At 42.0% G+C, this 21365-nt stretch overlaps 1 protein-coding gene across 1 annotated transcript in view; it reads right to left on the bottom strand.

Moving 5' to 3' along the window:
- FAT4 (FAT atypical cadherin 4) overlaps positions 1-21365 on the bottom strand; it is a 124650-nt gene that overhangs the window by 16554 nt on the left and 86731 nt on the right. Inside the window, exons 7-11 of the mRNA XM_041482301.1 lie at positions 18912-19092; positions 15345-15595; positions 8648-12997; positions 3545-3649; positions 1636-1943 (exon numbers count right to left, since the gene is read on the bottom strand). Coding sequence (XP_041338235.1) covers positions 1636-1943; positions 3545-3649; positions 8648-12997; positions 15345-15595; positions 18912-19092 — 5195 coding nt within the window. The remainder of the gene's footprint in view (positions 1-1635; positions 1944-3544; positions 3650-8647; positions 12998-15344; positions 15596-18911; positions 19093-21365) is intronic.

The following is a 21365-nucleotide window of genomic DNA, read 5'->3' as shown; positions in this document are numbered from 1 at the left end:
TTACATCTTATTTATAGAAGTAACATTCTACTTTAATTACTAGAATGGGAATGTGGTGCATGTCAATATTGAAGTGCACCTTCGGGCTTTACCATTAGGAACCTGTGATGGAAATTATTAAATTTGCAAGATGCAAATTGAATATCTGACATCAAAGCTAAACCAAAGTCATTGCTCAACATCACAATCATCCTTCATCTTATTTGGATATATAAGTCCTAAAAACACACACAAATTGGATTTGCAAATCCAGCTGAAGACTGGAATACAATAGAATCCTTAATGTTGAAAAAGATCTGCAGGAGTCCAACCACTAAGCCAGCACTGTCAAGGCCACCACTAAACCATGTCCCCAGGTGCCACAACTACACATCTTTTTAATACCTCCAGGGATGGTGACTCAACCACTTGCTGGACAGCCTCTTCCAGGCATTGACTACCCTTTTGGGGAAGAACTCTTTACTGATATTCAATCTAAACCTCCCCTGCTGCAACTTGAGGCCATTTCCTCTTCTCCTGTTGCTTGTAACTTGGGAGAAGAGACCAAGACCCAGAATAAATGGAGATATCAGGTCTTGCACTACAAATGGAAATGAGAGTTTAGGGCTCTGCAACGGAGCCACACTGGGTAGAAGAGTTTACTGCTTTTATTCCCTCCATCACTTCTAGCTTGACATACACAAACCAAAATGGGGAACCCCACCATATCTTATTGCTCTATGACTTTAATTCCAAACATGAATTCCACGTATGCTGGCCATTTCTGCCTGAAAAGGGAACTGTTGGGCAATAGTTACTGATTATGGATGGCAAATAGATTTGGTTTCATTTCTAACTCAAACACTGCGGAGTCAAAAAACTTGGCTTGGATTCAAAGAGCATTTGGTTTATGTTCTACTTTGGAAATATTATTAAAAAATGAGAGAAGAGGAATAGAAAACATTTACTGGAGAAAAAAAAATGAAGGCAGGAGAGGGGTCAGAGTGCCAGGCATATGGTAATCAGTTGTCCCAGTTTTTGGCAGAATTCCTCAGATTCAGATGCATTCTGGGGGACGAGAGAGAAGTAACTTCCCTCCTTCCTCTCAAAAAATTCTCTTAATGTAGCACCTTTTAACTATTCACATGTATGCTACAGAGGAAAATCAGGCTCCCAGTCTGACAAGATTGGAAAAATCTCTGAATTAGCTCAAGGAGGTCATGGATGCCTAGAATTTTAAGTCTGTCCACTTCTATTTTCCAAATGTTGAGAAAAATTATTTTGAGGCTTTTTGCAATTACTTTGGTTAATTAGCATTCCCTGATAATCATCCCTGTAATATACAGCAGTTAATTAGCCCTGTGTGTAATCATCTATGTCATCAATTATTCCTGGCTCTCATTTTTCACATTGAGAGTTTGGGGGCACTTTGCACATGTTTTTTTCATTACACTTTATCATCATCATCATCCTAAACAAATCACCACAGGGCTTTGAGTCACTTGGAATAAGGCAGAAACGAAGGAGTTTTTTCCCAAAGTTGGAGTTTCTGCTAGCAAACGCAACATCACTAATTTCACCTTCCTCTGAGTTCTCCTGGAAGCCAAAGCGATCTGGCTGAACTCGCCTTAAAATCCTCATTTTAGCACTCCTTACCATTCCAGCCCGGCGGGCGATGGCGGTGTGGAACTGTCCATCAGACACCTTCTTAGCCGTGGTGAGCTTGTACGTGCCACCGCCCAGGTTGTAGGAGAACCTCAGCCTCCCTTCCACTATCTCCAGCGCCAGGAATTCCGCCCGCTCCCCAGTCTGGTTGTCGTAGTTGTACAGCAGCAAGGCGTTACTCTTTATGGTGGCAAACTTTATGTAGATGTAATTATTGTTGGGATCCATACTGGGGAACTCCATGTAGGACAGCTCTTCAAATCCGTAACTGTTCAGCTCGCAGTGATTCCCAAAAACACCTAGAAAACAAAAAGCCAAGTCTGGAATCGAGGAGTTTTTTCCTCACCGCGCCTTCTCCCAGGGGTGAAGTATGGATGTGCTCTCCACATGGCTGTGGAACCCCTAATGCACATTAAAATCACACAACCAACAGAAGAATGCTATTACCCACAGCTGGGGGCTGAGGTACATTACATTTAAACTTGAAAATTGAATTACAGAGGACAGATGCATCTATTGAAAAGCACTTTGTCGAGTTCCATGCTTCCTTGGAAAACACCAAACCAAGCCAGCTTGACAGCTCTGTCAAGACATGGTTGTTAATCGTCATCAGGCATTTATTAATCCAGCTATGGAAATAAATGTGCAAGTTGAGTTTATTTTTCGCTCTGCGGCTGTTATCTGAACTGTTTCTCACTGGGTGGTTCATTTTTTATACTTATGAAATAAGCATATGTGTGATTAAAATATTATGCCTCCTCATGTTTTTACTGATATTCATATTTTGGTGCATTCTACATACTTCTTTTCAGATCTCTGCCACATAATCTCCCTTGATTTTTCTTTTACTGCAGCAACAATGGGAAAAAACCCCTGATTTAATTTATGAATATTAGTTACATTTACAATGGGAAATTAATTACCCTGAGGAAATGTGCAATAAAGGAAATAAAATAGAATAGAGAAATTATTCCACATGCTAATAGAAACACATATTCAGCATTAGTTACAAATGCATATTGAGAACTATACTTTTGTGAGAGGGTTGTCAGCAACCTTAAAACACTGTAGATGATTTCTGGACATTTGGTTTTTTATAAATTTGTTACATTTACTTTTATACTTTTCCATATGAACCATGGTAATTATGTATTAACTACAAAAATATTGGTCTTCATTACTAAGGTTTTGATTCTGCATTTAGAATCAATCTTGCTGCAATCATGTAATGATGCCTTAAAATATCCATGTTGTTCTATGTTTTTATTGGGTCAGTTCCACAAACCAAATCTGGGATAATTAAATTCTAAAAATTATGAAACTATTTTGGCACTACTACATGCTTCTCTGATGTAAAATACTGATGTTATTTACAGTGGTCTTACTCTTCAGCTCCACTAAAAGTGCCTGTTATTCATCAGGAGAGCTTTGTTATCATCATACTTCCTCCTTCAGACTGAACTTTGGATATTCTTGGTGGTGAAGGCACTTCAGCCCTGATCCAGCTGTGGTTGAGTCAAGTTTCTTCTTTAGGAAGCCAATAGTCTTGATTTAAGTATTTCAAGCATCTACTCTTACTTTTGGAAAGTTATCTCTATCTATCCATCTATCTAATCAGAAATATTCTTTCTAATTTTCAGGCACTGAGTTGTTTGGCTGGGTCTTTTGTGTTTTTCTGTGAGAGATAAAGGACCAGCTACTAGGAGTGACACACAGTTATTTGTAGTGACCACATCGCTTTTTAATTTTCTTCTAAAGAAAAATGAGTTAATTGAGCCTCCAAATACATCCAGTTTTTCCAGACCTTGAAGCATTTTCAAGCCAGAAATCATTTATGCAGGTAAAAATAAATAGAAATATAACTAGGGAAAGGGGAGATGAAGGACAGAAGGGTACTCACCAAAGGGACAGTGGCAGAAATACCCCTCCAGCCCACTTTGGCAGGACCCACCATTGAAACAGGGGTTGCACTCACAGTAGTTGACAGTGGAGTCACATGTTTTCCCTGTGTTGAGGGAACAAAAGCAATTTCCAGGTCAGACTATTCAGGGAAACAGGAAAGTCAGGCTGGTGTTGTAGGTAATGAGGTTATGAACACATGGCCAGGAGAGAGGGTGCCAGGGACCAGCTCTGGGATGGAAAGAGGAATCACAGACAGGATGCTGGGCTGCTCCCAGCCCTGCCATAGGCATAATGTGTGGCCCAAAGAAAGTAACTCTACATTTCAAGTGTCTCATTGTGATTATAGGTACTGGTGGACTGTTGTTTTAATTGAATTATTTTATTAACTGGTATCTATAAAAGAGAGATCATGCAATTAAAAGCAATGCTGAATTATTTCAGCATTGTAAAACTGAACTGTAAAAATGTATAATTTTTTTTCTCCTTGTTGAGTGCAATGGAGATACAGACAGCCCTCGCTGGACCCTGCACAAGCAGGTCATGCTGAACAGAGGCTGCTATTGTACATTATATGATTTTTCTTATTTTTCCTCATCAATTACAACCTCCTTCCTGACTTGGAGAGACCACAGTCCTCTGGAGCTAAAACAAGCTACCCTGGATACAGTCCTTTTCTAAGCAGACATTGTCACATGTGGTGAATATTATTCCCCAGAGAACAAACTGAAATCATATAATTCATTTCAGCAAGGAAGAGAACCAAGAGAAAAAGTGAAGATTTTAACAGACACCAAATACACACACACATATTCTATGTATGAAACTAAAATTTTCTCTGCATGGAAACATGAACTACAAAAATATTGGTCTTCATTTCTGAGGTTTCCAATGCTTGGCTTTGATGAGTTTAGCAACACTTCCACTACATCCCACTCTTGGAACCTGTCTTCCTGGTGCCAGCAGTGCCAGCCTTCACTGACCATGCTCAGCAAAAACTTCAAAGTGTCGTTATGTTCATCCTCCCTGCTCCACTGCAAAAATTCACAAAAGCAGCCACAGTCTTCCAGACTTCTCCTGAACTTCACCTCAGCCAGACTATATGCATAAAACAAGGGCTAAGATTGTCTTAATGCTTCTTTCTGCATCGATAATTAATTGTTTTATTTCTTACACCATATGCGTACGTTTAAGTTAAAAGTACAACATGAGCTTGCACAGAGGGTGTCCGTTCTTGTATGTCCCATATATCTTGTAATTTTACATCTCCCATGACAGGAATGCACCAGTCCTCAGAGGTTGCTGGTGCAACTTAAAACTGTAGCAAACCAGGACTGTGCTTTATGAACAATGCTACCTTTTTCAGAGTTTAACAACTTGGGTCACCTAATGAAGAAAACCTCTTGTTTTTCACCCCTCTTCTACTTTTTTGTTTAACCTACAGGTTGCAAGCAGCTCTTCCACATGAGCAGCAGCTCTCCATGTGTGACTACAAGCAGGGTGGAAATGGAGCGCTGGAGGATTCCTGCGGTTAATACGTCACTTGTAGATGCACCATAAATCCAGGAAACTTTTCCAGTGTCTGAATCTAATTATGCTTTGGGGGTATTTATTTATGTTTTATTCTCTAATGGGCATGACTGAAGGATGAGCTAACTTTTTATGTGAGATTTTGCTGTTTTCTTTGTTTTCAATTTATGGTCTGTAGTAGTGGTCTTTGACTCATGAAGGAGAGCACATAGCAAGAGTGAGACAGATATGCTTAAAATAGCTCAGTGATGCTGCTCAGTTTTCACAAAAAATCAAGCGGAGCTAAACAGGCTTACTCAGATTTTTGCAGCTCAATCTAACTAAATACTCTTTCTCAGCTAACATTAAAGCTGGCACATTTGCTGAGTCAGCAAGAGAATATGGATATTTATTGCAGCTGCACTTACTTTAACCAACGAATAACAAGCATCTCCTTTATGCTTAACTGTTGTTTGAAGAGCTCTTGAAACCAATAGAAGCATGGTTAGAATAACAGAATTATGGAATCATAGTATGGTTTGGGTTGGAAAGGGTGTTAAAAACCATCTTGTTCCAACCCCCTACGAGGGGTAGGGACATCTTCCACAAGACCAAGTGCTCAAAGTCCCATCCAAATTGGCATAGATGAAAACTGAAGTTAGCTGAGTTTATAGATAAATTCTTGGCTGAAATTCTGAAAGAAGCAAGGTATTCTTTTCTGCATCAGAAAGATCTTTTTCTCAAGACCGTGAAAATTAGGAGAATGCTGGATAATTGGTAACAGACAGCATTCAACATTTACCATTCATCACCTCCAGCTGATGTTATCACAGGCAGGGGCTTATGCAAAAATCTAAGTTCCTCAAACTTTTTTTTTTTTTTGTTAATTGAAAAATGTAGGAGGAACAGATACCAGCTGAATGGTCTTCAGTTAAGATTTCAGCTGATTTGGGAGTTTTAGTTTTTGTGGTTCTCTGTGTCCATCTTTTAAAGTGGTCGCTCTAGCATTCTAATCTTGCATTTGAAACAACTTCACAAACTTACATTCCTTCATCTTAATGAATCCTGGAAAACAGGAAATGAAGGGTTCAAAGGAAGGGCAGACAACTACTGTAAATCACCAAGCATATTCCCTCCAGAAAGCGATTATTTTAAAAACAAAACCTGTTCATCATTAAGAGATATAATTATAATAGATTGTTCAAACCCTAATGATGTTGCTCTGAGGTAATCAGTCTTTATAATCCTACCCAGTGAAAAAAATGACATTACCTTTTGCAGTATGATGAAGTGAAATGCAGCTGACAAAACATAATAAATCAAGGAAAAGTACGACTCTCAGTTTTCAGGTACACCTTTATAAAGGTCTAAAGCTCATGTACTCTAATTTACAGTGAACAGAGAGTCTGTCCCAGAAAATTCTAATTTCTACTTGCATGCATCTACTACCATATAAATGTTATTTTTTTTACCAAGCATGCAAATTCAATTATGAGACTGTACTTTCATTCCAACAGAAGCAGCAAACTAAGTATATGGGGAACTGAATTAGAAATCCACTATTTTGGATGCCTCTTTTTTGTTGTTGAGACACTCGAGGCTTAGATTCATGAAGAAACAGTTTGAGGATTTATTTTTACATCTACTGTGGCTATCTTTAATCACATATGAATGCAAATTAAGAGCCCAAGCAGCTGTGTTCTCTTTCTGTTGGCAGTATAATAATGACATAATAGCCTCTATGTCAAGCATTCTCAAACAATCAGTACACTGACATTTGTTTGCAGAACCTATTGAATATTTAGTTTGAAGAATTTCAAATATGCTTTTGCAGACATAAAATGTCTAAATATACTGTGTGATAACTGTGATCTTATCTAATAAGCTTTGTTGATACTAAACTCCAAAGATATTTTCTCTTTTAATTACACTGGTGCCATTTGTTTTCTGTCTTGATCAATTAATTTCAGGACACTTTAATAACTCTTGATGCTGCAATGGCCAACTGATTAAACAACATCTGACTCCCAAATAGAAACGTCTGCCTCACTGGCAGTCTATTTTAAGGTTATTTGTGTTGACAAGGAGTTTAAGAAAGCTCCTATCAGATGCCACATTTAATTCATGGCATGAAAGAAATCCAACACTTCAAACTCTTAAGAGTCTCTCATCACATTCTCTTAGTAAAAATACTCATTTTTTTTTAAACTTGTCACATGCAGTGCTTGATTTTTAGCTGACATAAGGGTTGAGCATTAATGTATGAATTTAATACCAGAAGAAATCAGCTGGATGCTTCATAAATGTTTCATATTACAGTCTAGAGGCACACACTGTAGTTCGCTGCTAGAGTTAATGAAGTGTTTTGCTTCAGTGCAACAGCAAACACATGCCCATGTACTCTCTGGTGCTAATGACCTCAAGAGTTACAGGGCATAGGTGCTCTAGAATTATTTTGCTATGCTCCTGGCAAAATAATTTGATATGCTAATACAACACGAAATAAAATCCTGGATTGGTAACTTAATTAGAACTGCTTGTCAATTAACAGCAATTGCTCCTGACCTGAGGCTCAGGAGCACATTTGTGAGGTTCACGCAGAAGATCTCATCAGTGTCCTTGATACTGCACTGAATATGTATCTGATGCTGCAGCTGTGATTTAAATTAAGTAATTAAACCTTTACTTTGGAATTAACGTTCTCCTCCATTCTCCCCTGCACAGACCCGCTTTAAGTAAAAAACCCAAAGGAACAGTGGATCCCTTCTGGGTTACAAGCGAACTGTGGTGCTGGCAAGCCTCACACAGCTGTGCTGAGCTGGGTTGCCCTGGGGCTTCTTCAATGCAGAAATACTCCTTAGAAAAGGCAATGAAAGCTTCACCTAATCTCCTCTGGTTAGATTTTTGTTTTCTGCTTGCTATGAAAAGTGGCTATAAGCACTGGATAAAATTGTTCAGACCTTCCTTAAATATCCTACTTGTGGCAGAAGCACAGACCAGCCTGCTTTTCTGGGTTACAATGCTGCTGTGTTTGAATGTGGAATAAATATCACAGAAAAATACTCAGAAGGGGTAGGAATGCTGCAGACATTTCTGCACTTAATGAAAAAAATAAATTACAAAGGGACAAAATACAGAACAGAGAGGCTGATCATTTTGCCTGAATTCTGTTTTTTTCCTATATTCTTCATCTGTTTTCTGGTCTGCAAATAATTTGGGGCAGAGGCTGATTTTCTTGCTTGGCACACTTCTAGCAGACTTGAAATGCTCCCACAATATGCATAACAATAACATGTAGAGAAAAATCATACTTAAGCATTGGAAATGGTTTCCACACACTTAAAAAATTTGATTAGCCCTCACAAAAATCTTTCTGTTCTAATGCACATCAGATAACTGAGATTTGCCTTGGGAGAGAGCTAAATAAAATAAAATTTCAGGCACCTGGGTATTCTGAGTTTTCACACTATTAATACCGCATTTTGCATGATCTCTTCATCCACTGGGGATGCTTGTACTCAGACAATCTTGGGCTAAGAAGGCACTCTTGCCATCTTTTCTGGATTATAAGGTATATAGAGGAGTAAAAGCATACCTGTGTACCCAGTTTTACAAACGCAGTTGAAGCTTCCTGGGAAGTTCTGGCAGGCAGCACCATTTTTGCAGGGGTTGGAAAGGCACTCGTTGACGTCCCTCTCGCAAGCCATGCCGGTGAAACCCTCAGGGCAGCTGCAGGAGAAGCCCCCCACCAGGTTGTGGCAAGTGCCCTCGTTGTGGCAGGGCGACGGGAGGCACTCGTCGATGTCGGTCTCGCACAGGCTGCCGTCGTACCCCGGCAGGCACCTGCACACGAAGGGCCGCAGCGGCTCGTTGGCCACGATGATGACGGGGACGCTCTCGTGGGTCCTCAGGGCGGGGCCCACCGCCAGCCTCCTCAGGCAGCTCCCTCCGTTCTGGCAGGGGCTCTGCAGGCACCAGTCGTGGTCCACGGCCTCGACCCGCACCCCGCTCTGGCGGAAGAGGACGTCCTTGATGCTCTCGAAGAAGGTGGCCACGCCGCTGGGGTTCACGTACTGGTTGTTGCCGCGCTTCACGGCTGCCATCAGGAAGGTGTGGTTGCTGTCCTCATAGAGGCCGTAGAGCTGGATGGCCGTGCCCAGCCCCGTCAGCTGGGAGCTGGCGATGCGCAGGAAGTGCAGGTAGTGGTTGGTCAGGAAGTCCCGCACGCTGTGGGCACTCAGGCGAAGCAGGACGCTGTTGTCGATGGTGGCGTTGCTGAAGCCCGCGAAGAAGATCCGGACGCTGCTGGTGACGGCTCCGTGCAGCCCATCATTGCTGAGGACGGCCAGGTCAAACGTGCCATCCGTGGACCTTGCCTGAGAGTGCAGCTCACAGGTGCCCCCGGGAATACTGAAAAGGCTGGTGACTCCTGAGGTGAGGGAGCACTGGAAGCTGTCCAGCACATCTGGATCCTGCGGCTTTACGTTGCCCAAAATTCCACCTGGGAAGAGGTTGCCATAGTAATGAACAAAGATTTCTACTGTTCTGGGCTGAGACGGGTTGTCGTTTTGGTCTATTACCTTGATCTGCACAGTTCCTGTGGAAGACATCTGAGGAACGCCAGAGTCTCTGGTAATCACTGAGAGGTAGAAATCGCTGATTTGCTCCCTGTCAATCTCCCTTGTCGTTGTCAGGACTCCAGCAGTGCTGAGGCTGAAGTAGCTGGTGGCAGGGCCAGTGCTGAGCAAGTAATACGTGAAAGGACCTTGGTTGGGAGGGAGATCGGGATCCGACGACTGAAGCGTCATGACCAGAGTTCCTGCACGGTTATTCTCCAGGACTTCTCCTTGGCTGGTGGACAAGGTAGGGCCGTTGTCGTTGATGTCTTCCAAAGTTACCACTAGAGAGGCACTTCCCGTCGCAGACGGTGTTCCCGAATCGATGGCCAGCACAGAGAGGTTGTAGACAGGCAGCATTTCTCGATCCAGCTCTGCAGTGACCGTCACCTGTCCCGTCTGTGGGTTGATGGAAAAGGCGCTGTTCTCATTGCCAGACCCGATGAAATAGGAAAACCTGCTCCAGCTGGGGACAGAATCTGAATCAAAGGCACTGACGAACGTGACATGGGTGCCTGGAGGAACACCCTCGCTGATCCGTATATTGTAGGCTCCCAAGGTAAAAACAGGAGGATCGTTGGCATCCAGGATTGTGATATTAACAGTTACTTCATCTATATCTGCGCCACGAATGCTCCCCAAATTTTTTGCAAGGACTTTCAAAGAGATCCGTTCTTCTTTTTCTCTGTCAAGAGGTCCTGAAACGTAGATCTGGCCACTTTTCTCATCTACCTGGAAGCCTTTCTTTCTGCTGTTGCCAAAGATGAGGTAGTGGACTTCTCCATCAATGCCCATATCACGATCACTTGCAAAAACTTCACCTACAACAGTACCTTTGGAGGCTGCCTCTGAAACCTCAAAGTAATAAAGCTTGGACACAAAACGGGGCACATATTCATTTGTACCTTCTAACTGGATGTTGACAGTAGCAAAGCTGCACCTCTCTTCGTCTGGAACATTAAAAGCCTTTACCGTTAGATGGTAACTCTGCTTTGTTTCATAGTCTAAAAATCCCTGGGTGGTGATGGTTCCCGTGTTGGGGTCAATGACAAAGAGGTCGCTGTCTGAGGACTGGATGGCATATGCAATCACAGCGTTAGATCCAGAGTCAGCATCAGTGGCGTTTAAACAAATAACAGTTGTCCCACTGGGGGCATTTTCTAGCACGGTGGGAAAGTACTCCTCAGGGCTGAATGCCGGGGAGTTATCATTGACATCAATGACATTGACAGTGACACTGCAGTAGCCTGTTCGGGATACCCACCCTCCATCCACGGCAGTAACAACCAGCTCGTGCTTTTGGTGTAACTCAAAATCAAGTGGTTTGGCTAGTGTCAGTGTACCAGTGGTGGTATTAATAGCAAAGATTCCAGCTTCATTTCCAGAGGAAATATTGTAGCTGATTAATCCGTTCATAGCAGCATCTCTGTCTCGTGCTGAAACCGTCCTGACCACTGTTCCAACAGAGTAGCTCTCCGGGATAGTAACGGTCATGCGGCTCTGGGAAAACTCAGGTGTATGGTAATTTTCTTCTGTCACTACTATTTCAACAGCTACCTCGGATGAGAGTGGGGGATTACCCTTGTCCTTGGCTTTCACTTTAAACAGGAAGTTTTTGTTCAAATCAGCCATTAGTGAAGATGACACAGAAATCCAGCCTGTACTCCTGTCCAGTCTGAATTTATTAGTTTTGCTCTCCTCAGAGATGAAGTACTCCACTTCAGAATTCAAGCCAAAGTCCTTGTCGTCCACCGCAGTAACTTTAATCAGATTTGTGCCAACCCTCACGTTCTTAGTCACAGGAGTGAAATATTTAGGGGCGAGGAAGAGCGGTGCGTTGTCATTGCTGTCTACTACGTTTATGGTGACGGTGGTCTCACTCACTAACGGGGGACTGCCCCGGTCTGATGAGGTCACGATGAAGCTGTGCCTGTTGATGTTGACATTGCTGGAACCGCTAGAGTTTTGGTACCTTAAGTACTGCTTGTTGAAAATCTCTCCCGTGGTTGCGTTAATGCGGAAGAACTCGGACTGGGATTTTATGAAGTAGAAGACTTGACCATTGGACCCTTCATCTGGATCGGTGGCTGAAACCTGGGTGACCTTCAGCCCAATCCCAGGAAGCTCGGGACACTCCAGGTAATAGGACGGTTTTGTAAATCGTGGGGCATTGTCATTGACATCTGTGACAAATACAGTGACATCTGTACTCACCGTCCACCCCGAGTCATGCGCAGAGACCCTGATTCTGTAGCGGTCGGTGTCCTCTCTGTTCAGTGGTCTGCTGATGGTGATGTCCCCAGTGCTGGGATTTATGGTAAATGGGAGACTCGTATCCCTTATGGAATACCTGCTGACTGCGTTCACCCCAATGTCCTCATCTGACGTTGTGACTCGTGTTACTGTAAAACCCAGAGGAGCATTTTCAGGCACAGAAGCACTGAATATCTGTGAAAACCTTGGAGCATTGTCATTTTCATCTAAAATATTAATGATAACTTTGACAGTTGTGCTCTGGAGTGGAGTGCCTTTATCTGAAGCTTTTATGGTTAGCGTGTACTGAGACAGTTTCTCCCTGTCCAAGGGCCGGACACTTCTGATCTCACCAGTAGCTCGATTGATACTGAAACTGTTTTCGGTATTGCCCTCAATTATTTCATAATTTAGCTGTCCATTCAGACCACTGTCCCTGTCAACAGCAGCCACTGTCAGTATCTTCCGCGGGGACAGGTTCTCTGCTATTTCTGCAATGAAGGGATCTTGCTCAAACTCTGGCACATTATCGTTGACGTCAATCACCGATACTTCCAATTTCTTGTAGGAGGAAAAGGGGGGAAAGCCCGTGTCTCTGGCCTCAATCCACACCACGTATTTCTGCACAGCTTCGAAATCTAAAGCCCGCCCAATAGAAAGCTGTCCTGTCACCTGGTCCACCAGGAAGGTGCTGCCCAGGTTACCGCTGGCAATGTAATAGGACAAGGAGCCTCCTCTGGCTGAAGATCCAGACACGGTGGTGACAAGTGTCCCAACTGCTTGGTTTTCAGGGAAGGTGAAGGTCTCCTGCTCGGCCTGAACATGAGGAAATTCGGCTTTGTCCACAAACCTCACGGTGACAGTGGTAGAGTCTGTCTTGGGGTACCGGCCACCATCCCTCACGTGAACAGAAATGGTGACTTCGGACTCTCCCGCCAGTGGTTTTGCAGCCAGGATTGCCCCCCTTGCTGGATCAATGTGGAATTTCTCAGAGTTCTTCCCCACGAGGGAATAATGGAGCTCGGCGTTGGAGCCGGCATCTGCGTCGGTGACAGTCACAGCAAACACAAATGAGCCTGAAATGTAGAACAAAGCTAGGTCAGTCCTTTAATGAATGCACTGACTGTGAGAAACATCATGCCAGCCTTTCACTCGGGAGCACATCCTGGAGCAGCACGCTTTTCCTCACACTGCCCTGAAAATGAACTGCTTTTTTCACAAAAAAGTGAGTTCAGCAAGGGACAGGTGAGTCTGTGAGTCCACAAGACATGCACGCAGCCAAAAATTGTTGAATTGAAAAACAGGACACTGCATTTAGAGAGATGGACGTACAGATCTCAGTAACTGGGAAACAGATCTGCAGCCTTTTGGAGGCCTAGCATCCTGCTTCTAGAACATTCAAACAATAAAAACCATAAACCCAGTAAGACTGAATGCTATTTTGATTTTTAAAATTACTCTTAGCCTATTTATCCATGAAAAAAACTCCACCCTGGAATTCAAGGACTATTAATGTTACATAAGTGAACAGGCAGCATCCACGGATATTTACCCTACACCACTGTCCCTTGCAATCCCTTCTCCTCCTATTCCCCAGGTGCTGCTTCATTCTCCCCACTAGCCCCTTACTTCTAATTTTCTGAGAGTATTCCAAGGACAGTAGCTAAGAGGACTCCATTTTTAAAAGCACACTGGTAAAACAGAAATACAAAACTATAGCACACAGGTACAATAACATGACTACACTCAGAGTTTTCAGGCCTTTTGAATTTATGCTTCACAATAAGCTTGACTGTATGTGCACCACTTGCATTAGCCTCAGTATTTGCCCACTTACAAGTAGAACCCAGGGTGTTCTTCCTCACTGGATTTTACAGATCTAAAGCATGATACGTCTTTCAAATTTGATACTGTCCAACAAATTTGCAGAATACTGTTGATGCTTTACTGTTACTAAAATTTAGAAAATGCCCAGTTTTATATAAAAATCATGCTGCTTTCAACCTCTTAAGGGAAAATCATTTACAGGCAGGAATGACTTTGACAGCATCCCTTAAAACTATATTTCATGTCACTATTTGTCATGTGCAGTGATTTGTACTCCAGGGGCCGGAATATTTAGACAAGAACAGTATTCAAACCCTCGTGAGAAATGGGACAGGAAGAAAGGAGATTTTGTCCTTCAGTTATTCAAATTATAATATTAATATTATTACTAATTCCTCTTTTTAAACTCGATTAAAAAATACCAAAAACAAAAGGAAGTTATAAGTAAGAAAAGTGGAAAATCCCTACGTTTTTGCTAAGTTAAAAACAGAGTAAACATAGCTTAGGTTTCTAGTTATAAGAGATTTCATACAAAAAGCACCCAAAAGATATTGCCAGAAAACATCAGGTCAACCTCTGTGTACCCCTTGTGAAAAGAATTTAAAGAAACATCCCAAAAACAATCAGGCAAAGGCACTAGTCAGATTACACAAAGTTTCACCAATGCAATAATAAAACAATTTCATAATGTTGTTCTGGAAACAGAGAAGAATTGTAAACAAATTCATTCTTCCATAAAAAGGAGAAATACTTGCAATTGTTTAAAATTAAGAGACAAAATCCAAGACATGGAAATAATCTTTCTTTCTGTTAAAAGAAAATTTGTTTTGTAAACCATTTGTCATGGAATCCATTCTGTAGGAATCACATATCCATGTATATGTATGGATGTGAAAACATGGAACATTCAGAAATTAACTGAACCAGAAATTAACTCCTGTGTTGAGTGAAGCAACTTCAATTTGGGTGTAGGCTCACAAAAGGAAGACTGCAGCCTGATTACTTTATTTTACTTCGCTACTTGGCTCAAGAAAAGGCAACATAATACACATCTGACATAGACATGGCATTTTTGGAAGAGGCTGTCAAAATCCTGTTTAGGAATTGCTCAGAGGAGACATCCCGAAATAAAAACAGGCCATTGTCTTCCTAACCCTAGCTAAATAGTAACTTTTTTGAGTGGGTGATCATTTACAGTATGTGTACTTTATGTAACTACAGGAACATAATTGAATTTGGATGGGAGGAGCCCAATAGAAAAAACCTGCTAAACTGTGGATGGTAACTTGAGGTTTGCTCCTCATTCCCATGCAGCACAGAGATAATACCAGAAAAACAGCTGCCGAGAAACATCTCACAAAGATTTCTGGTGGCACAGCTGGGCATTCCATTAAGATGTTGCCCAGAGAAGCTGTGAATGCCCATTCCTGGAAGTGCTCAAGGCCAGGTTGAGATGGGACTTGGAGCAACCTGATTTAGTGGAAATGTCCCTGCCCATGGCACGTGGGTTGCTACTAGAAGATCTTTAAGGTCCTTTCCAACCCAAACCATGCCATGATTCTTCGTTTATGGAAGAAGTGCTGGTGATCGGGTTACCTGAAGGGGTGGGTGACGGCACGTGGGTGACATAGGGGTGGTGCTGGAATTTGGGAGGGTTGTCGTTCACGTCAGCCACGGACACCAGCACGCTGGTGGAGCTGGAGAGAGCCCTGGGGAAGCCCCCATCACTGGCCACCACCACCAGGGTGTAGTTCTCCCTCGCCTCCCGGTCGAGGAGAGCGCTGGTGATGATCTGTCCCGTAGAAGGGTTGATGGTGAATTGGGAATTGCCGCCCCGAAGCCTGTAGCTGTTGGAGAGGAAAACCAAGGAAGAAAAACTGGATTAGTATTTCAAAAGGCAGTCTGCTGCCTTAAGATAATAACCATTTTCTATACTCTTCAGATCACCATGCTGATGGGTATCAATAGAGACTGTCACATTTTCATCTGACTCTCCATCTGTCTTCACTGTTTGACTTTTTCAAATTTCAAGGCCTGTCATAAATAACAGTTCTGGGGATTTCCAAGCATAGCTGTTTAACACAGATTTCCAATACGTGAGCTGACTGAGCATTTAGATATTCGAAGATAGCCCTGGACATACTCTCAAAACTGCCTACTGGAGGCATCCTCTAGTGTTGATTTCCCTGGGCTAATGCATTAACTCTTACTCCAAAAGGCTGATGTACCTATTAACTGAACCTGCAGAATATAGTTAGAAAAAGTACTGTTTTTTGAAATAAAATGATGACAGCTTTACAAAATAAAATGAACATTTAATATCCATATTGTTTCCTGATACTTAGTTTTGTTACTCAAGATTTCAATGTGAATTTATAGAAATTCATAGCAAATTAGTAACCACAGAGCTCTGTTAACAGAGACTAATTGGGACCAGGGTTTAACCCTCAAAATGGTCAGTGTGTTTGTCTGTGCACACATCCCCATGTGATCTGATAAGAACTGACTGTGTGCTCACTACAGGCATGTTGTAGGGGCTACCTCTAGCTTCCTACCACAGAGTTTGTCCCCTCTCTTGGAATGCTTATCCAGCTTGTGTTCATACAGCATGAATCTCAAAGATGTATTTTTAAAGGTAATTGGTTAATATTACCTTTATTAATAATTCAGATAACGGATTTTTGAGAAAACAATGGAAACAAAAAGTGGCTCAAATGAACAATTCTCATATTCAATATCATAACCCAACACAGCTGTGGTTAGCATCGTGTGGTTAGCACAGCAGCAGCTTTTCTGAGGTATGATTCTATGAAAGACTCAGAATAAAGTGGCTTTAATGAAAGAGATTAATATTCCAATCTTCACCTCTTTAAGACCAGAACAGGTTATGACAGCGGTAATAACACAGCCCAGAAGCTGCACTGAGAGGGTTGAGAGCCAGCCTTTATAATAAGCTGTGGCAACTTCTCCTGCTCAGTCATTAATCTCTGCACAACGCCACGAGCATGCTTTAATTGCTTAATTATGATATAATGTGATGGCCATATGCAACTGTTCTCCAGCCACAGCAATGTGCACCTAGAATAGAAAGAATGTGCACAAAGCCTAAAGCACCACTTAGATCTATAAACAGCAGCACCAGGCACATTTCATCTGTGATTTGCAGTGATTTAACCCTGAGTGGGGTATTGCAGAGACAGAAACTTTCTCTTCACTGTTTCCACATGTTAGCACTGGAAAGATACCATGATTTTTAATTTTTTTAAAGGAAATAATAAAGAAATATTACATTTGTTACAAGATATTGTGAATTGTACCTGCATGCAAACCAGCTGGACAGTGTACATGTGTCTCAACAAATTGCAAAAAAACCAAACTCTACCCAAAAAAAACTAAGTAAAACCAAAAACCCTTTGAAACTCTAATGGTGGCAAGTGGTGTAAAAGGAATTTGATCCAAACACTTAAACTCCTTTTGACTCTTATGTCTACTGTCTTTAACAGGACTGCTCAAGAGTGCATTGCCATTTACAACCCCGCCACCCTCCTTTAATGACTTCACAGGTTATCACCAGAACCAAAAGAACAAGAGTTGGCACGTATGGACAGGTGACAGCTTTGCAGAAGATTACTCACTTCCTTCAAAACACAGCACATTTTTTGACTTTGTATGAAAATGTTAGCCAAGGATCTTAAATATCCCTATTGGAAACCAATGGTTTAATTTTGAACAGACTCTAACAAGACAGAAAAAAAAAAGGAGTTCTGAGTGCTCAGCACCTCTGACATGACGACCATACGTGTTCTGATCCTTCTGGCTTTCACCAGTTTTGTAATACCAGCCATACTTTAAGATCTACTTTAAATGCTGAATCTGGAAAAACCCTGTCCAAGAAAAACAAAGTCTGTTCCTGAGCCTAAACAGTGTAAAACAAAACCTGAAAACAATGTTTTAATAGCTACTTATGAAGGGAAAAAAATATTTTTATCAACTAATTCTATGATGCAGTACTGAGTGAATGACAAAGACTAATGGCAGAGATATTAAAGCAATTTAACCACACTAAAGAAATCCAAGAGCACGCTGATAATTTTTGATTACGGGACGCAGTCATTACAGTCATTCCTGCTCTGCATGGAATTCTTTTTTTTTTAATAAAGGAGCTTGCCAGAAATAGTTTCTTAGACTACGAGTGAACAGAATTAAAAGCTTGATTGTTTCACAATTTAATAAATGGTAATTTTGGATGATTTTCAAATATCTAAAGATGTCTAGATGTCAAGCTTCTATTTCTGGCTTGTAGCTAGTTGGAAAGAAAATATTTCAGTATTTTGTAGACAGTGTTTTGCCATAACATAGTTCTGTTTTATTTTACTTCCTTTTAAAAAAAGTGACACAGTGGTATGCTTATGCTCTTTGAAGAAGGAACTGAGGTGAACTAACCAAGGTAAATAAGAAAGCTACTTTTATATCCTGCTTTGTGAGTTTGGAAACAGTGATGTTTGCAGCCACAATAGTTAAATGTGGCAAGATTAAGAACTAATACAAACTTGCTTTACGCTCCATTGGCAATGTATCTGTCCTCAGTGGATAATCTTCAGCTTGTCACTGCCACTCAGCATCCTCATTACTCTCGTCTGTAGAACTGGGAATGGCCAGTGTGCAGCCCCGTGCCCAGTTAAGTTCCATCCACTGAGCCCAATGCAAAACTGCCAAATTCCAACCTTTTTCCAACTTTTTACTGTTTTTCTGAATGGCATAAGCTTTATGATTCACCTTGGGTAATTTTCATGCCAAGCTGAAGACATTAACTGACTAAAGCTTTACTCAAGGAGCACATTTGCTTTCAGTGAGAATTGCTCACTACATGAAAAAGTGTGAATGCAGCAGCAAGGCAGGTAGTGGGTGCAGCTGCAAATTAAACTAGCTTGCTTTTCACTCAGTAAAAAAATAACTCCACAACTCTATTTGTCCTCAATATAACCCTAAAAGCCTATAAACAACAAAAACACAGATTTGCCCAAGTAATTTAGTTACACACGTAAAGCTGTTCTATTTTTTGTTTTACAGCTTTAGGGCACGCAGGTGATGGACACTGGGGAAAAAGAAATCTTCAGGCAAGATATGAGGCAGTGTTACACGGAGCAACAGTAATCGACCCACCTAATAACAGCATTTGTAGAAGCATCGGCGTCCGAGGAGTTCACGAGCAAAATATCTGTCCCCGTGGGAGCATCCTCCGGAACAGTGGCAAAATACATGTTAAAGGCAAACGTGGGGACGTTGTCATTGACATCATCCACTGTGACAGCAATGGTTCCAGTGCCAGTGAGGGCAGGAGATCCTGGGGAAAGAAGGGGTACAAAGTGCTAGAGGTTACAAACACCAGCATGCTAATCGGAGCTCTGCCAGACCCGATTTGGAGCCGAGCACTTGAGCATGTCACAGTTCACAGAGCAAGCAAGCCAGCTCAACACAGAGGACAGGGTCGGGTTTGTTTCAAAGTCATCTTGACATAAAGTACCAGTTGTGAAAGACCAAAAAAAAAAAAAAAAGTTATTATTTTTCTTGCTCCATCTAATTCCAGAAATACTTTGTAATACAAGCTCAGTGGAAAAAGATGGTCTTGGAACTGCTCAGAAAGCCTTCCTGTAACAATTAGGACCAATTTGAAGATGTGGTTGACTTTCCTATTTCTCTGCAAGAAGACCTTCAAAGGTGGCACGCTGACAGACGTGAAGACTCCAGCCCTCAATTTATTCACCCGCAGAACAAACAGAGTGGAAACAGTGGCAAAACCCAGCTTTCTGCGTGGCTCTTCCACTGCCGGTCGCACCCCTGACCTGGGGAGACCTTCTGGGAGCGGGTGAGAAGGTTGCAGTGAGTCTCCAGCCCTGTTCAGACTCATTCTCTCCGTAGAAGGAACCATCTATAGCAGCAAATAATGCTCACTCCAATGGGATACTCGCTTACGGGAAATCAGACTGAACTTATTTAACCCACGGCTTTCATCCTCCTTGCTATTCTAAACTTAACTCTGATGAGCAGCAAGGAGCATGAAATAGCATGTTTATTCATGTGTAATCTCTCAGTATTTGTCCTCTTCAGCTTTTCCTTTGTCAAATCCAAAAAAAAGACAATGAAGATTTTTACAAGTTCACGTTAGTTTTATGAGTCCATTCATTACACTTATTTTCAGCCAAGAATCAGCAAGACATCTTCTGCTAACCAAATTCTTCCCTTGGAGAAAAGGGATCATTCCTTTCTTTGAATACATAGGAAGGAGAAGGAAAAAGTGATAGCAGAGCACGAAATACTTAAGTTATGGCCGCTTTTACTCAAAAGACAGACTATGACCATGCCTGTTTTACTCAAGACTGCATCTCTTTCCCCTTCCATCTCAGATCCACCAATTCAGCATTTGCTGGACTGGGATAAAGCGAGGATAATGAAATGCTTTGGGCTAAGGTTGGTGGAGTCCTTGCCACAAGGCAGGCATATTACACGGAGCTGTCACTTGATGGAACGCAGGCCGCCCCGTGTGACCGCCCCAGTCCTTCCAGCCCGGCAGATGATTGGGTCACTGCTATCCAAGGTTATTGCTGGAGCTCAACCTCGGGGCTGGGAAGAAGGCAGGCTCTGCTCTTGGGTCCCATCTGCTCCTGGCAAGGGCTCCAAATACAAAGTTCTTATATAAAAGGAGAAATGACAACCCATTTTCCCACATGTTAACCCTTAAAGAAGCTGGGAGCAGCCTCAGCACAGAAAGGAGGCTTTTTCACCACAAAATCCCTTGCAGTAACGTGGTTTAATGCCCAATGGCTGAATGACAGAGCTTCCAATTGAAAGGTGTTATAAATCTCGCAAGGCTGGGCTTGGAGGCTGCTGATCAGAGGGGAAGGATCACAACGCCGAGGAAAGAACATGCAAGCCAAGGAGTATAGATTTCACATCACACAATAGAGGCCTTTCTCTGCTCTGCTCTGAGGTAATTCACTCTGCCAATTAATACGCTTTCAGCCAGGAAGGTTACATTAAGGCAATAAGTCTGACTCATTTTTTAGCCTTTTTTTTTTTTTTTAAACTCACGATTTTGTCATTTAGCCAAACACATATAGATAGAAAAGCCTGCAAAAGTGTTCTTGATTGCTGAAATATTGCCTGTGAAGTGTTTATTATTACTGCATTAAACGAAAGAGAGTCCTCAGCGGCGTTTGCTGCACGTGTCATCAAGCTCTGGCCTTCCAAACGCATTTTATTGACATTCATCTCGCAGCTAATGAAATGAAAGGTTGAAAGTTGTAAAGTTTTGCAGCTGATTAAACAATTTATATATAATTCAGAAATTAATCTTGGGTAAGTCACATTCAAAGAGCATCAGTAATGCAATTCAGCCTGGAAAAGAAAGCTAATCTCACAGCTAAAACCTGAAACTTGCTGTTTCAAATGTATTTGCTAAGACAAAGCCAAGGCCAGAAAATTCACACCGTGGGTTTTGTCACAAAAATGAACAGAGGTGGCAGTGCCTTTAGATCCCAACCTTTGCCTCATGGCAAAGAATGGAGAATCCCTTATTCTCCAATTCCCCTTCCTCCCTGGAAGTGTCTACATGGCACC

The sequence above is a fragment of the Pyrgilauda ruficollis genome, unplaced genomic scaffold (assembly GCF_017590135.1).
Source record: "Pyrgilauda ruficollis isolate IOZ18807 unplaced genomic scaffold, ASM1759013v1 scaffold58, whole genome shotgun sequence".
Taxonomy (NCBI): domain Eukaryota; kingdom Metazoa; phylum Chordata; class Aves; order Passeriformes; family Passeridae; genus Pyrgilauda; species Pyrgilauda ruficollis.
The sequence above is the reverse complement of the archived record's forward strand: the minus strand, read 5'-3'. Positions and strand labels throughout refer to the sequence as shown.